The 21,841-nt window shown below is 45.8% G+C and overlaps 1 protein-coding gene across 2 annotated transcripts; it reads left to right on the top strand.

Annotated features, from left to right (window-relative positions):
* Window positions 1-1,594: 1,594 nt before the first annotated feature.
* On the top strand, window positions 1,595-20,206 carry ELF3 (E74 like ETS transcription factor 3). 2 transcript variants are annotated; one of them, XM_083510869.1, is made up of 9 exons: window positions 1,595-1,783; window positions 13,301-13,471; window positions 14,841-15,062; window positions 15,636-15,725; window positions 15,839-15,961; window positions 16,221-16,313; window positions 17,225-17,335; window positions 17,885-18,080; window positions 19,061-20,206. In XM_083510869.1, the coding sequence occupies exons 1-9, from the start codon at window positions 1,735-1,737 to the stop codon at window positions 19,170-19,172; spliced, it is 1,167 nt and encodes a 388-aa protein (XP_083366995.1). In that variant the 5' UTR covers window positions 1,595-1,734; the 3' UTR covers window positions 19,173-20,206. The 2 variants fall into 2 exon arrangements, with proteins under 2 accessions (XP_083366995.1, XP_083366994.1); XM_083510868.1 differs by lacking the exon at window positions 1,595-1,783 and adding an exon at window positions 11,731-11,875.
* Window positions 20,207-21,841: the final 1,635 nt, after the last annotated feature.

The following is a 21,841-nucleotide window of genomic DNA, read 5'->3' as shown; positions in this document are numbered from 1 at the left end:
GAGGGCCAAAAGTTCTCAACACCTACCATATAAGATTGGTAATTTATGAAACACAATTATTTTCTCATGTAACTAAAAAGATGAAATCAACCCATTATATGCCGCCTTTAAAAAAAATGAAAACTTGGGGGGGGGGGTTAGATATTTGAGAATGTAATAAAGAAGAAGGAAGGAATTTCAGTTTAAACATTGATTCCCTCTTTTAAAAATCCTGTCCCGATTCCCTAATTCACATCCAGCAACCCTGCATAAAAATGTTTTTTCTTAAGGTACATGAGCCCTGCAAGTTTCCAAGGAAGGCAGCAACACGAAGAAAAGGCCAGGGATGTGCAGCCACACCTTCTCTATCCTTTCCTATTCCCACAAAAGTGTGTGTGTAATTTTTAAACAGAAAAGGGCCCAGGCAAGGCATGAGCAAGTGGCCAACCACAGAGCCACCATACTCCCACCTTTGCAATCCGATGTGTGTGTTTTTTACGTCATGATGATACCTTGTCATCTGAGGCTCCGACCACAGACCACATTCTCTGTCACGCTCCTTGTTGATAATTATACTTCTCAAAAACAAGCAAGATGCAAAAGCATCCCTACAGGCAGCTCAGGCGGCAACAGAAGTGGATTCCTGTCCTGTCCCTAAAAGTTGCAGCCCAGAAAGAAGCAGCACTGCACACGCCTTGTGATTGGGCTGCGGGCTGCCATAGTCCTACTCTACCTCTGTTAATTTAATGTGCTGTGCTCCTCTTCCATGTAAAATTATGTTGCCTCAGTTCAGAAAGGGGGAAGCCAGACTATTGCTGCTGCTTCTGAGGCGCCAGGCACTCAAGTGAAATGCTAATACAACCGTATGTTGTGCTCATGTGCTTACTCTGTTTCTACCCTGGCGACGTCGGATCATGGGGCCCTCACCATAGCAATGGTTTGCTGCTGGAGTTCAAAAGTGTGGTTTGGCTCTTTTGAGAAGATGGCTAGAAACCAGTAGAGGAATGAGGTTTCCATTCTTTATCCATTATTCTGTTCTGCTGTTATCAGTTGATACAGAGGGCGGTGGGGGCACAGAATTATAGGGCAGCGCTACAGTCGGCCTGAGTGAAATCTCCACAGCAGTGGCCTAAAAGTGCCCCTCCTTCTCTTCCACAGCTCTTTATACCTCCCTCAACCATATTCCCCTTCTTTCCTCTCAATGCACCATCTTGCTCCTCTGCAGCACAGTTAATACCTCCTTTAGCCCCAGCTACTTCCACCTGCCCCTTCCCCAATTCCCCCTCCTCTCCAGCATTCCTCCCCTCCCGCTTCCCTCACTCGAGGCCTAAAATTGCCATGCACACAATGTTCCTGCCCTTCCTCCCATATGCCCTCTCATTCCTCCCTATTTCTCTCTTGCAGTAAGCGATTGTGCCTTCCCGTTATGCAGGTTATTGTTGAGCTTTGCAGCACAGTACTGTATCTCTCTCCTCTGCCCTGCTGCTGCCTCCGCCCCTGTTCCTAACCATTAGCCGGTGACCACATGTTGGGCGGGCCACTTGCCTCTTGTGGTTTTCCTCTTCTGTCTGCAGCTCTCGGTTGCTATCGCAGCCAGCTAGCACCAGACAGGAAGGTTACCTCCTTGTGCAACGGAGCAAGGCTGCTTCAGCTCTTTCTCTGTGAGTGGCTTCTTGTGTCTACGCAGCTTAGTTTCTTGGGGCTTCTGCTTTTGCTATGGGAGGACTGGACTGCTAGAAGCTGTCGGCAGCCAAAATGGATCCAGAGAGAGACGGCGGTAGTGAAGAAGCAGGCAGACGATTGGGTAAGGAAAGGGAAACTTGACTCAGTCTGGCCCATAACCTTTGAACGTAAATGTGAGCAACGGGTCAGCGTTTCTAAAGGGTTTCTTACACGACTGCTATGCACAGTTATGGGGAAGTGTCATAGCTCAGTGGCAGAACCTCTGCTTTGCATGCAGAAGGTCTCAGGTTCAATCCCCGACATTTCCAGGTTCGGCTAGGAAAGACCCCTTGTCTGAAATCCTGGAGAAATGCTGATGGTCCTGTGTAGACCATGCTGAGCTAGATGGACCAAAGGTGTGATTCAGTATATGGCAGCTTCCTATGACAGGTCAATTATTACTCTGACATTAAAATGCAAGAGACCTGGAGGTTTACTTGTTGGTCGGTGCAATTTTTGACTAGACAAAGCTTGTGTTCTGTCCCTTTAAGGCAGTGGTTCTCAACCTGTGGGTCCCCAGATGTTGATGGACTACAACTCCCATCATCCCTGAGCTTTGGCCTTGCTAGCTAGGGGTGATGGGAGTTGTTGTTCAACAACATTTGGGGACCCACAGGTTGAGAAAGGCTGCTTTTAGCTGCTGTTAGATATATAGTCTGTTACTGGACTACTTCTGTCTAGACTAGCCGTGGCTAAAATGGGGACTGAGCAATAAGTAGTATGGCTCATAAGTGGGTTGGTTTAGCACAGGCATCCCCAGACTCGGCCCTCCAGATGTTTTGGGACCACAACTCCCATCATCCCTAGCTAACAGGACCAGTGGTCAGGGATGGTGGGAATTGTAGTCCCAAAACATCTGGTTTAGCACATAGTAGCTAATTTCCTGGCTATTTCCATTCGGTGCAGCGGGTGGCGATACATTGCTTAAGAGAGGCAGAGACTTTTTCTCTAGCTGGGGGAGGGCAGAAGGTAGATCTGAATCTCCTGGTGCTTCTGCGGGTGATTGGTAGCAGAGAGAACTTGGGAGAAAGCCAACAGTGGCTTTCTGTGTGAAAGCTGGTACTCAAAAGACAAATTCTTAGGCCAAGAATGTGTTCAGATGTGCTCAGTCACTGAATATTCGGTTGGCCTCCCTTCTGAGTTGCTCTTTCATACCTGCTTGTGGATCTCAGGGTTCTGTTTTTAAAACAAAGCAAAAGTTGCTGCAAACCTGAAGTCTAACGTAGCTCAAGACCGTGGTTTCCTTGTTCTGTGTGTCGCTTATTCCTGATGAGCGATTAGTTGGTATATGTAGAAACTGAAATGGCAAAGGCCTAATACCGCTGCAGATGTTTTGGGGAAGGGGGTTTGGCACTGCTTGCTTCTCCTAGTAATCTGCAGTTCCAGAAATCACAAATGATAAACCTCACCCTCTGTCCCAGAATGCACCTTGCCCCTTCTGTGTGCAGGCCTGGCCCCCGCTCCATATTTTTTTATGGTGCGTTTATTGCATTCCAGCAATTGCTTTCAATATTTTATAGCCTTTTTTGGCCTGAGAAAGTGGAGATTCCCATATTATTAAAACTCGCAGTTCCATGTCGTTGGCAAGTCAACATCAGAAATCCAGCATAATGCAGACACCAAGACCACACAAGCATGTCTCGAGACACAGTTTTTCTTTTCTTTTCTTTTCTTTTCTTTTCTTTTCTTTTTGAATATTTTTTGAATATTATAACAAATATTGGTACAAATCTCATTCATCATGTTATTTACAATTATTCTCCCTCCCCTCCTCTGGACTTCCCTCAAGTCCCCCTGGGCTGAGTTATTTAGTTTTATTTATCGTCTCCTGCTTTTGCTACATGAAAATAAAATCCCAAAAATTAAAAAAAAAAGATTTCTCTGAAATATCTGTTACTCAAATGAAATTGTGAAAATTTATTCAAATCCTGCCAGTGAATCCGGTCCATTCTGTTGTTTCGGCAAATAAACTGTAAATGGTTCCCAGACTCTTTTGAAGTCCCTTTTCTCCTTCTCTCGTAGTTTATCTGTTAGCTTAGCCAATTATGCATAGTTCATCAGCTTTTCTTTTTAATTTTTTTATTCAAAATTAAAACAAGACATATTATCCAAAAACATATCATCCTTGTCCCCCCCCCATTTTTCCTCCTTCCCCTCCTCCCACACAGAACCCGCCCACACCCACACCCACACCCCGACTTCCCTCAGTTCCAGTCTTTGGTTTCTCTGAGACTGCTGTTTTCTGCATGTTACAAAGTTGTATAGATCCTCAAACTATTTAGCTGATTATTATCAATAAAAAGTTTGTGAATGTTTATTCAAAACCTGCCAAGGAGTCCAGTTCTCTTTGTTGCGTCTTCAGATACTTTGTGAAGGGTTCCCATTCATCCTTAAAGTCACATTTATCCTTGTCCCGTAGCTTACCGGTATATGTCAGTTTTGCCAGTTCTGCATAGTCCATCAATTTTTCTTGCCATGTTCATCAGCTTTTCTTGCCATTGGTCCTTTGATGGTATTTCTTCCGTCTTCCAATATTGTGCAATCAAGATTCTTGCCGCTGTTGTAGCATACATAAATAATGTCCATTTTTCTTTTGGTAGCTCTTGATTTCAGATGCATAAAAAAAAGACTTAAGGGTGTTTAACAAAATTCATTTTAAATATTTTTTTCAATTCATTGTATATCATTTCCCAATATTTTAAAAATGCATTTGCATTCCCACCACATATGATAAAATGTTCCTTCCTTTTCCTTACATCTCCAACATCTTTTATTTCCTTTCCTAAACATCTTTGCCATTTTCACTGGTGTGATATACCATCTATACATCATTTTCATGTAATTCTCTCCTAATAGTATGCAACCTGTGAATTTTATATCAATTTCCCCCAGCCACAGTTTGACTCTAAGTCAAGATAAAACTTCTGCAAGTTATGATGGCTGCTGTTGGAGGGTACAGATCAGATCAGCATGAGGACAATTCTGATTTAGAGCCATGTGTCACCTGTGACAAATGCATGGCAAGAAAATGAGCATATGGGCCCACCAACCAATTGTTTCTTTGGCTACTAAACATATGTGGCATAGAAATGTCTCGGGGAGGCTAACGTGGGGCTGATTTTTGGCTGTGTGGTAGCAGAACTAAGAGCCTGTGGAGCTCAGGCTAAATGAATGTAAGCAGTTGCAAGTCTGAAAGATTGTATCAATCTGTCTGGATGCTTAAGTGGTTAGAAGATTATGAATATTTAGATTATGAGGTAAATGTCTATATACACAAACAGCTAAAGCTTATGAGTGACTGGGGCCAAAACCAAACTCTGCTGTAAGGAATCGCTGCGTATGGAGGCAATGACCAGTCTCTTGCCCTGGTTTTGCTCTGTATACTCCCCTTTTCCTCAAATGAATCTTTGCACAAATGACCCAAATCTGCACTGGCATATCAGGTGCCTTCTGAGCTGGCCGTTCAGGTTCTACCTGCAGAGACAGTTTGTTTTGACTGCAATCTGACTGATGTAATTGAACAAAATGCTTTGATGTAATTGAACAAAATGCTTTGGGAGTCACTGAGCCATAGGATCCGTTGGAGCCACCCTGCAGAGCAGCCTTGTTGTCAGGCTTGTCAACAATACTTTGGTGCCACAAATAGGAGCCCGAGGCCACAGTGGAGCATGAAGGGGTCTATGATGACTGCTGGGTAATTTGTGCCACGAGGGTTGCTCCATAGACCCCACCATACAATAAATAATACCAAATGACTCGGGAGCAATCATGCCCTCCAGTTATCATTGGACTACAACTCCCATCATCCCCTCACCATTGTTCATGCTGGCTGGGGCTGATGGGAGATGGGGTCCAACAACAACCAAAGGGCACCTCGTCGGCAATCCCTGCAAAAGTAGAACATGGTTGCTAGGCAACTGCAACATTTCTCCCCCCCCCATAGAATAGGCCACATAGCCATTGGATGGCAATAGATGGGCTGTGAGCCTCCTGGGGTGCATAGAAGGGGCAAAGTCAATTTCAGGATGTGTTGCCAGCATTGTCCCACATGTTAGACTTCTGGAAGAGAACTAATGATTTGCTTCATTCTAACACTCCCATCTGAAAACATTTTCTCTGAAGTTAGACCTATTGATTTGGATTGAGTTAACGTTCAAGTAAGCATGCATAGGACTGGAACCTTATTTTAATTCCCAGATTATGACTATGTTATGATTTGCATGTGAAAAGTGTCTTCCCTTCAGGTAAGCCCAGGGGCATAAAGATGATGGGGGATAACTACTTCGGGGGGGGCATGCACCCCCACACACATGCACCCCAACAGATTCCATTATTTGCAGTGAGAGAGTAGAGGGGGAACCCCGTAGACACATGCTTTATTGGGTAAAAATGCAAGTTACAGAGGCCCTTCCCGCTTCTGCATGTTACAGATCTCCCCTTTTTCTACATGTTGGTTCCACCTGGTCACCCAGGTGAAAGGAGCATCCTTCATTCCCCTGGATAGCTCAGCCAGTAGTGCATGAGACTCTTAATCTCAAGGCTGTGGGTTCGAGCCCCACGTTGGGCAAAAGATTCCTGCATTGCAGGGGGTTGGACTAGATGACCCTCGTGGGCCCTTCCAACTCTACAATTCTATGGTTCTGTGCCGTCCACAGCAGAGAAGAGCTGTCATGTTGCAAGGTGCAAGCTTAGATTTCCCTATCTAGTGTTGCTATCCATAGTTCCAAAATAATGAAAATGTAAAATCTGCAGTCTTATGAAATTGAAATACACCACTGAAGGCAGTAATTCCCTCCAGGTTTCCTTGGGGCCTGGTTCGCCACATGTTATTTCTTACTCAAAGGCACAGTGACAAGTGCCCAATCTCCCTTCCTCACAATAGTGATTTTGCAGAATGACAAGGAAACAGGGCCACAGAGCTCCTGCCCAGATATGGCCAGGACTGATGTGTGTTGAAGCTCTTTAAGCAGTAGGTAGAGATGCAGGAGTGGGGAACTTTTTTCTGTCTACATCCCCTCGTAGGATACCTTGCCAGTGGTGGGCAAAAGAAAGCAGAGCAGTGGATGTAATACGATAATGAAATAATTATTTACAGTGGATGTAATGCAATAAGCAATAGGCATAGCTAGAGTTTCCAGGGAGTAAATTTGTGCATGCTGCTGGTATTTCTTCCCTGTTCCTCACTACTCTTATTCTCAATAGAAATATCAGTATTTGTTACAGTGGCAATCTGATCATCATCACCAAGTACAGGACAGTTGTCATTTGCAATTTATTCTCTCTCTCTCTCTCTCTCTCTCTCTCTCTCTTTTACAAGTTTAGTTTGTGCATAAAGGGAACATGGTCTCTTGCAATCTATACTGGCCACTAGAGGACACTCATGTCTAAGTTTGCTTTGAATGGAGCACCTGTTTCCTCAGCAAACTGGGTTCTCAAGAGGGAGGGCATTTCTTCTTTGGGTAAGTAATTGACGAAGCTCAGACTGTGGTCAACCCCCTGGATGTTTATGGTTCCATTAAGCCCTTCACACCTGGAAGGAACCAGAAGTATTGGTGGGTTTTTGTTGTTGTTGTTGTTTAGTCATTTAGTCGTGTCCAACTCTTTGTGACCCCATGGACCAGAGCACGCCAGGCACTCCTGTCTTCCACTGCCTCCTGCAGTTTGGTCAAACTCATGCTGGTAGCTTCGAGAACACTGTCCAACCATCTCATCCTCCATCGTCCCCTTCTCCTTGTGCCCTCCATCTTAGGACATACATGCACAGAGGCACATGCAGCTGCTGCCCCAGCTGCTCCTTGCAGATCACCTCAGGAAGAGGGCTATTGCTCCCTCCCTGCTCATCAAAAGATAGATCTGATCCATCACTGGAGAATCACTGGTTGCATTTCTTCAGGGTTTGGATAGATACCTTTCCTGGAGTTGTCCAGCTGGAATTTTTGGATCATGTGCTCAGCCACTGAGGTATGGAAAGCACTCTCGCAGGGACTGTCAAATTCACATCCAGCAACCCTGCATAAAAATGTTTTTTCTTAAGGTACATGAGTCCTGTTAAAACTATGTCCTGTAAAAAATAGTCTATTGTACAAGTAGATACTTCATAAATAAGTTTACATTATCAATGTAATTCCTGTTGTGCAAAACTTAAAAGATTAAGTTAAAATGATTAATATTGATTATTCATTATTTTCTGTCTCATTTCAAAAATCATGTGAATCTAAAACCTGAACTAGTCCTGCCATTTGAAAATCATGGGTTAATTCTTTCAAGGAAACCTTGGTCCTGGGTGTCGTAGGCCCAGGCCCCATTTGCACCATACATTTAAGGTGCTATGATGCCACTATAAATAGTCATGGCTTCCCCCAGAGAATTCTGGGAACTGTGGTGCTGAGTGTTCTTAGAAGCACCCTATGCCTCTCCTAGAACTACAATTCCCAGAGCTCCCTGTGAAGAGGAATTGACTGTCAAACCACTTTGGGAATTGTAGCTCTGGGAGGGAAATGGGAATCTCCCAACAACTCACAGTGTCACCCTGCACAACTGTGACCTGAACCCCTTAAAAATGGGGCTTTCCTCCTCCCTGTGAGTAGATCACAGTCGTTTGGGAGTTGGCCACCCCTGATTTAGGGGAAGCCATGATTGCTTAAAGTGGTGTCCCAGCACCTTAAGCTGACAGCCACACACCCCCTTCTTTTCTGAGCCTGCCTGATTAGCTGCAATTGTTCAGGAATAATTTCCCCATGGTAAAACCATTGGGATAAGCCTGACTAAGCCATGAGAAAACCTCTGAGATAAGCCTTAATAGGACTATGATCCTAAGCATATTTACTTAGTGATTGGCTACAGTGAAAACAAGTGGAATTTGGAAATAATAGTGCCATCCTCTAGTCAAAAGAAAGTCCCATTGACTTCAGTGGGTTGAGCTCTCAGGCAGGCATTTGTGTGTAGGATTGTAGACTCAGTTGGGAGTAAGCTCTATTGAACTCCAAGGCACAGTTAATGTGTTTAGGAATGGAGCCTAAGTGCCTTCTTTCAGCTTCTTTGTCCTCCTTCCTCTCACCACACCAAGGTCAATGTTTGGTCTTTGGGGCATTTGCAAATTACAGGAACAAACAAGAAATTACAGAGAAAAGATATTACAAAGACTCTAGGCTGGGCTGCTGAGAGGGACCCACCCCCAATGGCTCCTGTGACTTAATAGCAACCACATGACCCACAGAAAATCAGTAGGTGAAGCTTTCTCCATTCTGCCATCAGCATCCCTTGACAAGCTGGACCTGCTGAATTTCTGCCTTCTGTGCAGCTGCCAAAGAGGTTCAGGAGCTCCACTAGGGGGAAATGGGTGTGTGCATGGGACTTATGTATTAATTCTTTGCCCTTGTTGTTGTCGTTTATTTACTCACCCTTCACTCTAAGGTCCTAGGTGTAATAATGCTGTCTTGGTACAGACAGAAGAAATATTGCCAGTCCCAAAGAACTGCGTCTTAGTCATAAAAGCACAGAGCAGGTCCAGCATGATGTGTTATTTTGTCAGGGGAAATGCTGGAGTCCAGTGGGAGAGTGAGCCATCCTGAACTGGTGCCTCCTAAGCAATGGTGGCATCTGACCAGGACTTTGGGGACAGATGTCCAGAGCCCAGCAGAATGACCTAGAGCCCCTCACAAATGCAGCAGGGCTGCCTCACCCCCTTTCAAAGCTGGTGAAGGAACACCAATTGCCATCTAAAGGGCCACTACAGGACCAGTCCAGAGTCCCAAATTGCCCAACCCCCACTGTCCCGAAGTGGCGTGTGAGTACTGGGGCAAACCCTGTGCCTGGCAACCTTCTCAGAAATGCCTTTGTACTAGAGGTTGACGTCAATGAGGCATGACGCGCCCGTTGCCTGTGGCTGAGCCAGCTAGGCAGGTTGGTGGCCCGCTTAAAGTTTCCACGAAGCTGTTAGCTGCTGTGAATGAGCAGCTCACCCACCTGGAAGCACCAGCAACCATCCTGCAATTAGAAAAGGGGAGAAAGAGAGATCTGCCCAGCTCATTACAATCTCTGCGCAGTAATCCCTCCTCGATACACACCTGCAAGGCAGGGCTGTGTACAGAAAGGAGGAGGCCCACTGAACTGAATGGTTTTTTGCGAGAGATGCTGAAGTTTTTTTTTGGGGGGGGGAGACGAGCAGGGTTGTTCCAAAATGAAAAACCCACATTGACTAGCATGTGTGTTCCTTTGCTTTCCATACAGCTCTCTTCTAGTTTCTTGCTTCTGCTGAAGACATCGGCATGTAAGGCAGTACGCCCCTACTGCAGTTTGTGTAAACTCCCTCAGGTCTTGCCTCCAGTAACAGAAGGGGGCAGTGGCAGAGCAGAGGACAGTGCAGTGCTCTCCCAACGCTGGTATTTCTGCGCTGACATCATAATAACAGGCTTGCTCAATCAGAACAAAGGTCCATGCAAACCAGCGTCCTGTTCCCAACAGTGGGAAGCCTCTGGGAAGCCCACGAGCGCCCCGGTACCCTGTATCCAGGGGGCATCTTGGGCTCTAGATCACAAAAGCCTATGCCACAATAAATCTGCCTGTCTTTAAGGTGCCGCAAGACTCTTTTGTTTGTGACCAAGCAAAAGCTTAAAACGCAGCCACTCTTTTTCTCTGCTCGGATCAAAGCTGGTTTGGGGAAAAGTGGCATAATGGTCAGAGCTTTGGACAGGGACCTGGGAGAGCAGGGTTCGAATCCCCACTCAGTCATGAAGCACGCTAGGCGACCTCAGGCCAGTCGCCATCTCTTAGCCTAACCTACCTCACAGGGTTGCTGTGAGGATGAAATGAAATGGGGAGGAGGAGAACCATGAACACCACCTCGAGGTCCTTGGAAGAAAAAGGGGGTACATAAATGTAATAAAGAAATATATATTTTATAAGAAATGACAGGTTGTGGCTAATGTTGTTTGTGTGCCGGTTCTCAAATCGGTAGGTGAGCAATGGATGCAAAGATACCTCTCTGTATTTTGCCTCTAAATCAGAAAATTTCTACGTATCTCAAAGTCTTCCTCCATGGAGCTCTACCCTTTCTTTCTTTCTTTCTTTCTTTCTTTCTTTCTTTCTTTCTTTCTTTCTTTCTTTCTTTTTGTATTAGTTTCAGAGGAGAAAGCCCATACTATGTCTTTAGTAAGCAGCCTTAATAATGAATTCTACGTATGTTTATTTGTGAGTAAGTCATTTTGACTTCAGTGGCACTTGCTTCTGCGTAAACATGGACAGGATTGGGGGTCGTGTGCCACCCAAAACAATGGAATAGGGTGAATATAAGCGAAATTCAGTTGCCTTGCAGTGCAAACCTACCCAGGTTTGCTCACAAGTAAGCTCCGCTAAGTTCAAAGGGGTCTGTCCCCAGGTAGGTGGAAATAGGATGACAGCCTTCCTAGTGACCTAACTTTGAAAGGGTTGCAGTTGGTTTCTTGTAGGCAGCCAACAAAGAAATCCCATGGCACCTTCAGGAGAGATTTGTTGTGATGGAAGCTTTCGTGGAAGCTTTCGTCCACTGAAGCAAATGCATGAATTGTTGCTTTGATGATGTTGCATCAAAAGCCGTAGCCAAATCCTGGCCTCAGCCTGAAGGGGGTCACAGAGAGGAGTGTGGAGTCCGCTGGCCATATGAAAACGTTTTCCGTTTCTGACCCACGGATGACACTTGCTTCACCTTCACCCAATGGAGCAGCAGGTGGCAACTGCCCCCATCAGACTCATTTATATGGGCCTATTCTTGGCAGGTGAGGGAGAAGCAGGCTGGTTTATCTGCTTTGATGAGCAAACAAACACTAGTGATATGAAAAGGGAGAAAAACAGCGTCCTGGGTGAAACTGGCACAAGCGCTGCCAGCTCTCTGGTAATAATTAAACTGTCAGCCCAGATTTCCCGTCAAGGTAGGCTGGCAGAGTCCCAGGTGGCACATATTATGCAAATTTCCTGGGGCGGGAGCTGAGTACCTGTTCTAGGAATTCCCCTAGAGGTGGAGATCAGGTTACTGAAGAACGCCCTATAAAAGGGACAGCTATGGGAGGGGCTGAGCCATACAGGGAGTGGAGTCACAAATACCTGGGCACAGGTGAGCAGGAGCTGAAGCGTCCAGGACTCTGCCTTAGGAGCTTACTACTGTGTGGATTGATTAACTGCTGTCAGAGTTACCTGCCTGGTAGGTAAAATGGTGGGGGCGTGAAAGGGGGAGAGGATGGATGTGGAGTTGCTGCGCCTGATCTGTGTTGAGCTCAGTTCTCCTTAAGGATGCTGCTGTGGTGCACTTTCTTAGCTGATCAAGTTGCTGCCAAAAAAACAAGCAGCCCCTACCGCCACGTTACTGATGGAGACTAAAAAATAGGATGTCAGTCACTTTCACTCTCTGCTTATGAGCTTCCAAACGCACCTGACCGACCATCACTGGAAACAGAATGTGGACCAGATGGATTTCTTGGTCAGGACCAGCCAAGGAATTATTATGCTTTTTGAAGCCTTGGAAAAGCGAAAAACGTTTGCCTCCAGTGCCCGTCCATTGGGCAATTTGTAGTTATCTGGCAAAAGAAAAGGAAAAACATGCTGAGTCTGGGCTGACTTGCTCTCACCGGTTTTCTACTGTAATTTACTAGTTGCATACCTCCAACTTTGCTGTGCGGCTCGCAGATCTGATGGGATCCCTATCCTGCTCAGAGGACTTATAATCTATGGCCATGATGAGGAGGGGAGGGAGAGACATTAGGGATTGGCAGGGATGAGTGATAAATGGATGAGCATGTAAGGTGAGGCTCTCATGATTCAGAACAGGCTGTTTTCACAGAGCCAACAGAGCTTTCTCTCCAATAGCCTGGAGCATCGAGTGGGGGCTGGTGAAGGGCAGAGGGGCTTCTTGGACACACAATGCAATAGCAGGAGCTGGAAGCTTCAGAAGTAGCCTGAGAGTCAACATTGACTTTATGGCTCCAGCCTGAGCCTGGAAAGAGAAGGCAAAAAACAAATTTAAAAAATGGGCTTCTTGGAGGTGTTAGTGAGTCCCAGAGCTGATTAAAGGTTGATGGGCAGGGGACCTTTGTGAAAGTAATAAGCATGAAATCTCTGTTTCTTGTCTCTTTGTCCGTTGCTGTATCGGCCAAGTTTGGGGGAGATGTAATTTCCCTGCCAAAGCAAAGTTGTTGGGACTGTTCCTTTTTATTTCAAGCCAAAAACTTAACAGTGGGCAGTGGGAAAATGATATTTAAAAGTAAATAAATAAAATGAACGATAAAATGAACTAGAAGCGTACCTTGATTTGTTGTGGGAATTCTTCCGCTGCGGTCCATGGACCTACACAATAAATGCTATTCTATTGTGGGAATTCCTTGGTTAGAAATCAGTGGCTTTGTACTTTGGGATCCTGGCTCAGATATTCATGAATCTTGGACAGATCCCAATCACAAGGGGCTTGAAGGACAGGTTGAGAATATGAAGGAGCAGCAGTATGCTGGGAACTAGGTGTACTGGAGGGGTGGAGGGAAAGGCCGTGTTTGATCAAAGCAAGCTCATGGGGGAATGGGGCTGGTGGAGCCGGCTGGATCCATTCCCAAGTCTAACAACTCCAATCTTCTGGCAGAAAATCCCATGGCAGGATCCTGTGAAATCAGCAATCTCATCTCAAACTACTTCAGCGCCATGTACCAGCCAGAAGAAGCACCACCCGACCCAGACCTACTGACCCACCTTGGAGATGATGATAACCTTTCTCTCACTTTGTCTAACACCCAGATGGCCACAGAGACAACAGGTAGGTGTCCACAGCTTATTGCTGCAAGATGCGGGTACAAAATATATATAGGGAACAATGGAGACATCAGGAATAACTTTCTGACAGTAAGAGCTTCTTTGACAGTGGAGCAATCTCCCACAAGAAGTGGTGGACTCTCCTTCCTTGGAGGTTTTTAAGCAGATGTTGGATGACCACCTGTCATGTGTGCTGTAGTTGAGATCCCAGCATTGCAAGGGGTTGGACTAGATGACCCTTGGAGTCCTTTCCAGTTCTACAGTTCTGTGATCTCTGAGGGCTCTGCTTCCTACAGCAGCAGGACAAGTATTGTCTATCAGCAAGCCTACTGGAGTAGAGGTTGGAGACTCCTTCCAGTGTGATCTCACCCCCACTTATATAGGTTGGACCCCTGATATTCTATGGGGCGATGGGGGGTGCCCCCATAAGATGTCTCCAGTATTAGTTAAACTTAAAGTAGACTCATTGAAATTAACAGGTATGACTAACCTAGGTCCATTCATTTCAGTGGGTTTACTCCCAGTAAAACATAGTTGGACAAAACCCCAACTCCCATCAACCCTGGCCATTGGCCATGCTGGCTGGGGCTGATGGGAATTGTAGTCCAACAACACTTGGAGGACATCATGTTGTCTACCCCTGCCCTTCACCAATGCTGGGTGGATGCACATGGCAGTGGGGGCTCTGTGGCCCTCCTGCTGTTGCTGGACTCCCATCATCCCTGGCCATTGGGCATACTGGCTGAAACTGATAAGAGCTGGAGTCCCAACAGCATCTGGGGGGGGGGGGTATCAGGGTCCTTACCTCTGATTTACATGAAGTGCTTTGAGCAATTGAACTGTGCCATATAACACTGATAACACTGCCACTCACCTTATTTAAAGATTAGACCCTGCAGAAGATAAGAGGCTGAGTTAAATCCTTGTAGAGAAGTGGAGCTGAGTAGTTTTATACAAGGTGCCCTACGTGAAACTCAGGGGACTGTGAAAAGCTACAAAGGGTGGCCATTTTGCAAGGGAATGGCCGCTGGGGCATAAAATAGCTCTGCATGCATTGCTGTTCTTGGCTACATACAATACGATATTCTAATGAAGTTGTGGCTGCTTGAGCTGGGAGCGGAGAACTGGTGTCCTAAATGACCTCACCCCAGTGGGGAGGGGCCTGCCCAGAGATAAGGGAACAGGTGACAGGTGTGCATGTTAACCCAACCACAGTGACTAAGCAAGATAAACGCTGTGCGTAAGTGAACTGGCCACACCCTGTGCTGCTCAGCCAGCAAGAGTGTTCCAGAGGCTGACTTGGCCGAGCAGAATCCCATGTGGCGCCTGCCCCACTGAGCCCCTTCTCTCCTTCCCTCCCCACCTCTCTGCAGGCAAGCCAACATGGTATGGCGAGATGCCACACTGCTGGAGCAGGGCTCAAGTGCTGGAGTGGATCAGCTACCACGTGGAGAAAAACAAGTACGATGCCAGTGCCATTGACTTCTCCTGCTGCAATATGGATGGCTACACACTTTGCCAATACACGCGGGACCAGCTGGGACTCATCTTCGGGCCCCTTGGCGATGAGCTCTACGACCGCCTGCACGAAATCAGTAAGTGCAGGGTGCCCTTCCTTTGATGCAGAAGGACTTGAGGGAATTGCATTTGGGCCCCAAGGCTAGAACCATATCAGCTCACAGTGGTTGGCTCAAGCGGAGAGGCTTTCAGAAAAACAGGCGCTGGTGCAAAGTCACGATGCACAGCAAAAGGGTTGCAATCTCGTGTTACTGGCCCCACGCTTGGGCCTTTTCACACCAGCCACACCATGTTTACAAATGGCAAGCTTTTGCAATGGCTTTATCCTCATGCCAGGAAAATCTCTTGCTTGCTAAGTTACTGTGTGTCCAGCTGTTTCTCAAACCAAAAGAGCAGGACCTGTGAAAAAGAGTGGCAGCTCTATCTAGGCAGCATCCCATGACCCAATGGTCCCTCTTGACCAGGAGGGGCACTCCCATATTACTGGTCCCAGTCCTCTGTAAATCAGTGCCACCATTTTACCCCCAACACCAAGGGTTGAGAACGTATCTTTTAGCTTGTTCCTGAATCAAGGAAGAAAGCAGGGGCAGTACAGAGTAGCGCTTGGTCTTGTTATTCACAAAGAATGTACTTTTCTCCCTCACTTGTAGCATCTGTCCCAGATGAACTTGGCTGGATCATGTCTGTGCTAAGGAGCGAAGATGTCTCTCAAGAGGCCCTTCTGGACTCCAGCCCATTAGGTGAGGGAAAAAATGTATTTGTTTGCTCTGCTTTGTGGTTAATTGCCTATGGTCTCTCTCCCTGTGTGTGTGTACACATTTAACCCTCAACTTCTCCCTTTATTTGTTCCTAGAACTGGGAAATTCCTACAATCAGGATTACCTGGAAGAGATGAAGTTAGCAAACATCTTCTCCCAGTCCGACCTTGGCTACATCTCTGGGGCCATGTCACCAGACAGCTCAGCTTCTCTAGCAGGTATAGCTCCTCCCTCCCCCAATTCTGTCTTGGCACCTGTAACAAACTACAGCTCCCATAATTCTTTGTGGGAAGCCAGGGCTGCTTAAAGTGGTATTATAGTACTTTAAATGGAATGGCATGAAAGTGGCCTAATATTTTCTCAGATTCTAATGGGTGCCCATTGAGGGTACTTGCTGAATCCCACAATTACAGTTAGAACATTGGTGACTTCAGGGCTCTTAGAAGAAGCTGACCTTCCATTCTTCTCCTTTCTCAGGGACGATGTCTCAGAGCCCTCAGTCTCAGGACTCCGGTGGAAGTGACCTAGATCTCGACCCCATAGACATGAAGCACTGCCACTTTTCTGATGGTAAGATATAGAGGGGATTATCAACGGGAGGTCTGGATTTTGGGAAAGTACAAGTTTGTGTTTGTGCACACATTTGCCTTAGCAACTTCACCAGTACAGCAGCTTGCATTGTCAAAGGCAAACTAGTTAGATGGAAGACAAAGATTACTGACTCACCATAAACAACAGTGGAGAGATGTAGGGCACAGTTTGTGTTGAAAGGGGAAATGAGAGTGTGTATCATATTGGGCTTGGCAAGGATAGTATTGGGTTTTTTAAAATATAAAATCCTGACTCTGCAAAAGAAGGGACAAATTTGGAGATTAATCAGAGTAGCTCTGACACAGCTTAACTGCAAAAAAATGTATTTATCTGAAGCATTTATACATTGCCGTTCAGCCAAAAAGGCCCCCAAAGTGGCTTTTTAATGCTAAAGCCGGGTATACTGAAATCAATCACTACAACAGAACTGGGATATAAACACTTCTGTAGGCAGAAATGGTTAGGCCCAATTTTGAACTGCAAGTTTGTATCATCCAGAGAGAGAGAGAGAGAGAGAGAGAGAGAGAGAGAGAGAGCTGATTTTATCCATTGTTAGAAATTCTGGCTCTCAAGTGCTACACCCCCTTTTAAGGTGGGTGCTGAGAGATCCCAGTTTAAGGATTGTGGTCTTTCAATCTAGAAGAAGCTTAGTGGTAGAACAACTGCTTTGAAGGAAGAAGGTTCCAGGTTCCATCCCTGGCTATCTAGGTAGAGCTTGGAAAAATGTCCTGTCTGAATATCTGGAGAGCTGGAGCCAGGCAGTGTAGATACTGAACCAGATGGACTAACACACTGACTCAGTATAAGGCAGCTTCCTGTCTTCCTGTTTAATCTCACTTCAGGTCCTCTGGGGGATAAGGCTAAGCATGTCCTCCTCCCCTTTTCTACAGGTGACTACGCAGAATATAAGAAAGAAGATCTCAAGAAGCGGAAAAGGGGACGGCCCAGGAAGGTCAGCAAGGACAGCAGAGACTGCCTGGAGACCAAGAAAAGCAAACACTGTAAGTGAATCTCTCACACTTGGGCAGGGACAGTTCAGGGATATTTTGCTATTGCATGCAATCCAGGTGTTTTGCCCCCAACACCTTCTGCACCACCACACAGATTAGGGGCACTGAAGGAAGATACAAATGTCTTGCTGTGCTGTGTAACCACTTGACAAGACAGCTCCATGGCAAGGATTCTCACACCTAATCCATTAGAACAGTCAGAGAGGCTGCTTGCAAACCAATGCCCTTTATTCCTCCTGAGTAGGGACAGGGGTCATACAGCTTATCAACTTCATGCATACTGAAATGTCCCCCTTCATAACAGTTCCTCGGATGCAGGGCTGAGCGACTCCAGCTCTGCTATTGGCCAAATATTCTGCCTCCTTGGGAGGTGTGCAGCCTTCTCAAAGGGACAGCCAAGTTTCTGGTGCCATGACGCTGCCACGTAAACTGATTTATGCCCTGGTTTGGCATTCAGTTGGCCTCAAAGGCTAGGGACTGTTCTCTTCCTCCAGATAGTTTGAATAATATGACCTCCCTGCTCTCTTTTTTCATGACCAGCTCCAAGAGGGATCCACCTATGGGAATTCATCCGGGACATCCTAATTCACCCAGAGATGAATGAGGGGTTGTTGAAGTGGGAAGACCGACGAGAAGGCATCTTCAAGTTCCTGCGCTCTGAGGCAGTGGCTCAGCTCTGGGGGCAAAAGAAAAAGAACAGCAGCATGACCTATGAGAAGCTGAGCAGAGCCATGAGGTATGTACTTGTGCATTTCAGTCTGGAGTGGAGAACCTGAAGCTTTTCTGATATGGTTGCCAGCTCTCAACAGCCCCAGCCAGCATGGCCAATGGACAAGGGCTGATGGGAGATGGGCATATCCTTGATTTGTGGATATTTTAAAACCACCCTTCAGTCCTCCTCCTCCTCCTCATCCCATGGCAGTTTTTCATGGAAATACAAAAACAATTAAAATCAAATTAAAACAGATAGCGGGGCTGAAACGATGTCTAAAGAGGTCTGGAGAAATACTATGATCTCTGGCTGACATTGAAAGGACAGCAAAGAAGGTAGCACTATAGTCTCCAGAAGCAATTCTGGTGTTGAGGAAAATCAGAGCTAGAGAGATCAAGGGGAGCAAATGGACACAGGGGTAGGAAGGGGTGGAAACATGAGCAAATGCAGTTGCTGGAGGCTGGCCTTGGCCAGCCTGATGACCTCCAGGTGTTTTGGACTACTACAACTCTCATCAATTCCATCACTGGCTGCAGAAAGGTTCCTTGGTAGTAGGAAACAAGTTTAACCCCAAACTGCTTCACACAAAGTGGGCTCTGAGGATGGGTTTGAAGAAGAGAGAAGTGGGACCATGAAGAAGATTTGGGAGGGAGCCCCAGGCACTATGGGGCAGGGAGCACAAGAGAGCACAAAAAGAGTGTTTTGATTTGGATGACAGAAACCTTGCGTCTAACTCCTCACTCTGCTCCAAAGCTTTGTTGGTCAGCTATGAATAAGTCACTACCTCCTATGTCACTGGGCTGTGATGGGAGTCAGCTTGGAGCTCTGTGTTCAAGGCAATCTCATATTTGATGGTGTACTATGTTATTCCACCCTTCTTGTAGCAACTACTGTACCATAATGAGTTGCTAGTCCTCTTTGTTTCTCCTAGGACTGCTTTTTTATTTTTACTTTTTAAAAAAAATGTAGCCCTAACACTGTCCTTCCTTCCTTCCTTCCTTCAGGTATTACTACAAGCGGGAGATCCTTGAACGAGTGGATGGCCGGCGACTGGTGTACAAATTTGGGAAGAACTCCAGTGGGTGGAAGGAGGAAGAGGTTCAAGACAGGAGCTAAGAGCTGCAAGAGCCACACACGGACTTGGACATGGCCCATCCTTGCTCAGAGGAGCATCTCTGAGCACAGTATGCACTGACGTGGGCTCTGAGCCCCTTAAACTGCTATCTCCAGCAGTGTGTGTTAGACTCCAGCCCTTCTATGGGGCAAAGTGTGTGTTCTGGCTCCTAGCTGGGAGCTCAGGTAATTACAGCTGATATTTTGGCTCAAGTAGGTTATTGTGAACCATTATTACTTTGTTGCAATTGGACTCTGGCTGACATCTTGGCTCTGGATAGGATTACAACGCCTTTGGCTGTCTGCTGCACCACACAGGGCTCATCAAGGCAGAAGGAACTGGGTGTTCTCAGCAATTTGCTTTGTCCCAGGAGGCCATTCACAGGACATTCAACGGTCTGCTGATTCACAGAGAATGCCATGGCCAACTGTGCATAGGGAAGGAAGATTTGCCACCGTGCCTTCAGAATATGGGAATGCTGATACCCAGTTTGGAGTAGTAATTGGAAGTGAAGCTTCCCACCCAGATGCAGACTAGTTGGTGGCTAATGTTCCTGTTTAACAGGCAGAACTTAGCTGGTCAGTCTTTGAATGTAGGACTCCAATAATTATGGATTTCACATTGCTTTGGAAGGCAGAGTTCAGGAGCCTCTTCATTGGCTCTTCCCCAGTCAAAACATTATGGGGGGGGGTCTTCTTCCCAGAAAGCACAGCAGCCTTCCCTATGAATTGCATCTTTTCACTCTTAATTTATGTGATATATGTAAGTGTGTTTATATAATGTACATAGATATCTATTTTTTTCATAACTAAAGTTGTGTGATTGTATCAGGAAGCACTGGGCATTTTCAGAACCGATGATTGTTGTTGCTAATATTCAGCTGGGCTGAACGAAAAAGGAAATCTTTTATTTTGAAATCAAAGTGTTTGTAGGGTGTTGTACTCGCTCAGTGACTCCAGGAGAGCCCTGCGTGATGTACAGGCCTCCTGCTTTTTAATAATAATTAACCAATAAATCATTGTTTGTTGGTTTTTAATCTCTGTGTGCTGCATATTGACAAATGTTCTTAAGGGAAGAGAATAGATGTTCATCAGGCTTGGATAGAGAGGGATACCCTTTTCTTCTATCCAGCATGTATCTCTCATGTTCACATCATAGAAACATGTCCCTCATTGAAAGACGTTCCTAGCTCTCTGATCAGAGATGGGGAAACCTGGAGCCCTCTAGATGTTTCTGGACTAAAATCCCCACCATTCCTGACCTTTGGTCATGCTGGCTGGGGCTAATGGAAGTTGAAGTCTCACAAAATCTGGCAGGCCACAGTTTTCCCATCCATTTTCAAGAGGTGCAAGAGAATGTTAACTTTAATCCATTCCTATCCTACTTTGTTCAGTAAGGAAATAATACACATGAAAAGTCCTGTTAATCGGACCATAAATTCCAGCAGTAAGACATGAAGGCAACAGATGTCCTTCCTCTGCTACCACAATCCACAGTTGCTCTCTGGTCTCTAGAAAACACAGCACAGCAGTGAGCACTCAAAGATCCTTTTATGTAAGGTAAATCACTGAATGGAGGGAGACACAGGTCAATTATATTGCACATACATTGCATGCTGAAAATCCCTGTTGCAATAATATTCCTCTCTCAAAAGCCGTTCAACCTACCATATTTTGGCTGTTGGGTAGAGGAAGGTTCTGTCTGCTTTATCATCTCATCTCTCCTTGCAAGGCATCCAGTCTTCCACTGCCACACACACATTTGTGCTTTTTGAACACCCAAATTCTCTGAGAGAGGTTAGAGGGACTGAGTTTCCCATGTCTAAACAAACAGCAGTTTTCTATTTGCCTCATCAGTCTTCAAAGTTCTCTACACAGATGTTATTTACACCACACACACACACACACACACACACACCGTCCCGATATGCAAATACTACCTCAGAAACTGCACAATACCATTTCCACTGCTAAGCATTCAGAAAACATCCCTTGTGACTCAGAAACACACAACCACCCAATTTATTTTATGACTCAGGTGCACACAATTACCACTATTTGTGTTTTAGGGACTTAAGATATGAAGAGTCATGATTCCAGTTTCATGGGTTTCTCCAGACAAACAACTGTAGGGCCCATTTTGTTCATAATCGAGGGAGGAGGTAAAGAGTTGAATCAATGAGGCATGAATAGATACTACCCAGTTTATCCTCCCCCCCCCATGAGTAAGTAGCCTTGTCAATGCCAGCCATGAATTCAAAACACTTAAGGCTTTCTTTGTAATGTAAAGGTTGGGGGGGGGACACTTCTCCCACTCCCCACTCCAAGTAGGGGCTGTGCAAAAACTCTCAAACTTCCCAAAACAGTGTTTGAACTAGAGCACACGTTTGAAGCATGGAGAGATGGTGTCTTGGTGTGAGAGTGTCAACATGCTAGCACCAAGCAATTTTTTAATAAAATTACATCAGCAAAACAAACATTAACACCCAATATGAACTTTTAAATCCAATGACAAATGAAACTTTCTGAGTTATTTGCCTAGTGCCAATTGAAACTTTCTGAGTTATTGCTATAGCAGCTACTTTTCATACCCTGTTTAGCTGCGGCTGAAGGAGGATTTAAGACTCTGGTCAGCAACTAGCTGTACTTGCTGCACGATAGCTTTGAGAAAT

The sequence above is a fragment of the Podarcis liolepis genome, assembly GCF_965112155.1.
Source record: "Podarcis liolepis genome assembly, chromosome: 6".
In the NCBI taxonomy this organism is placed as follows: domain Eukaryota; kingdom Metazoa; phylum Chordata; class Lepidosauria; order Squamata; family Lacertidae; genus Podarcis; species Podarcis liolepis.
This window is presented reverse-complemented; position numbering and strand designations above follow the sequence as displayed.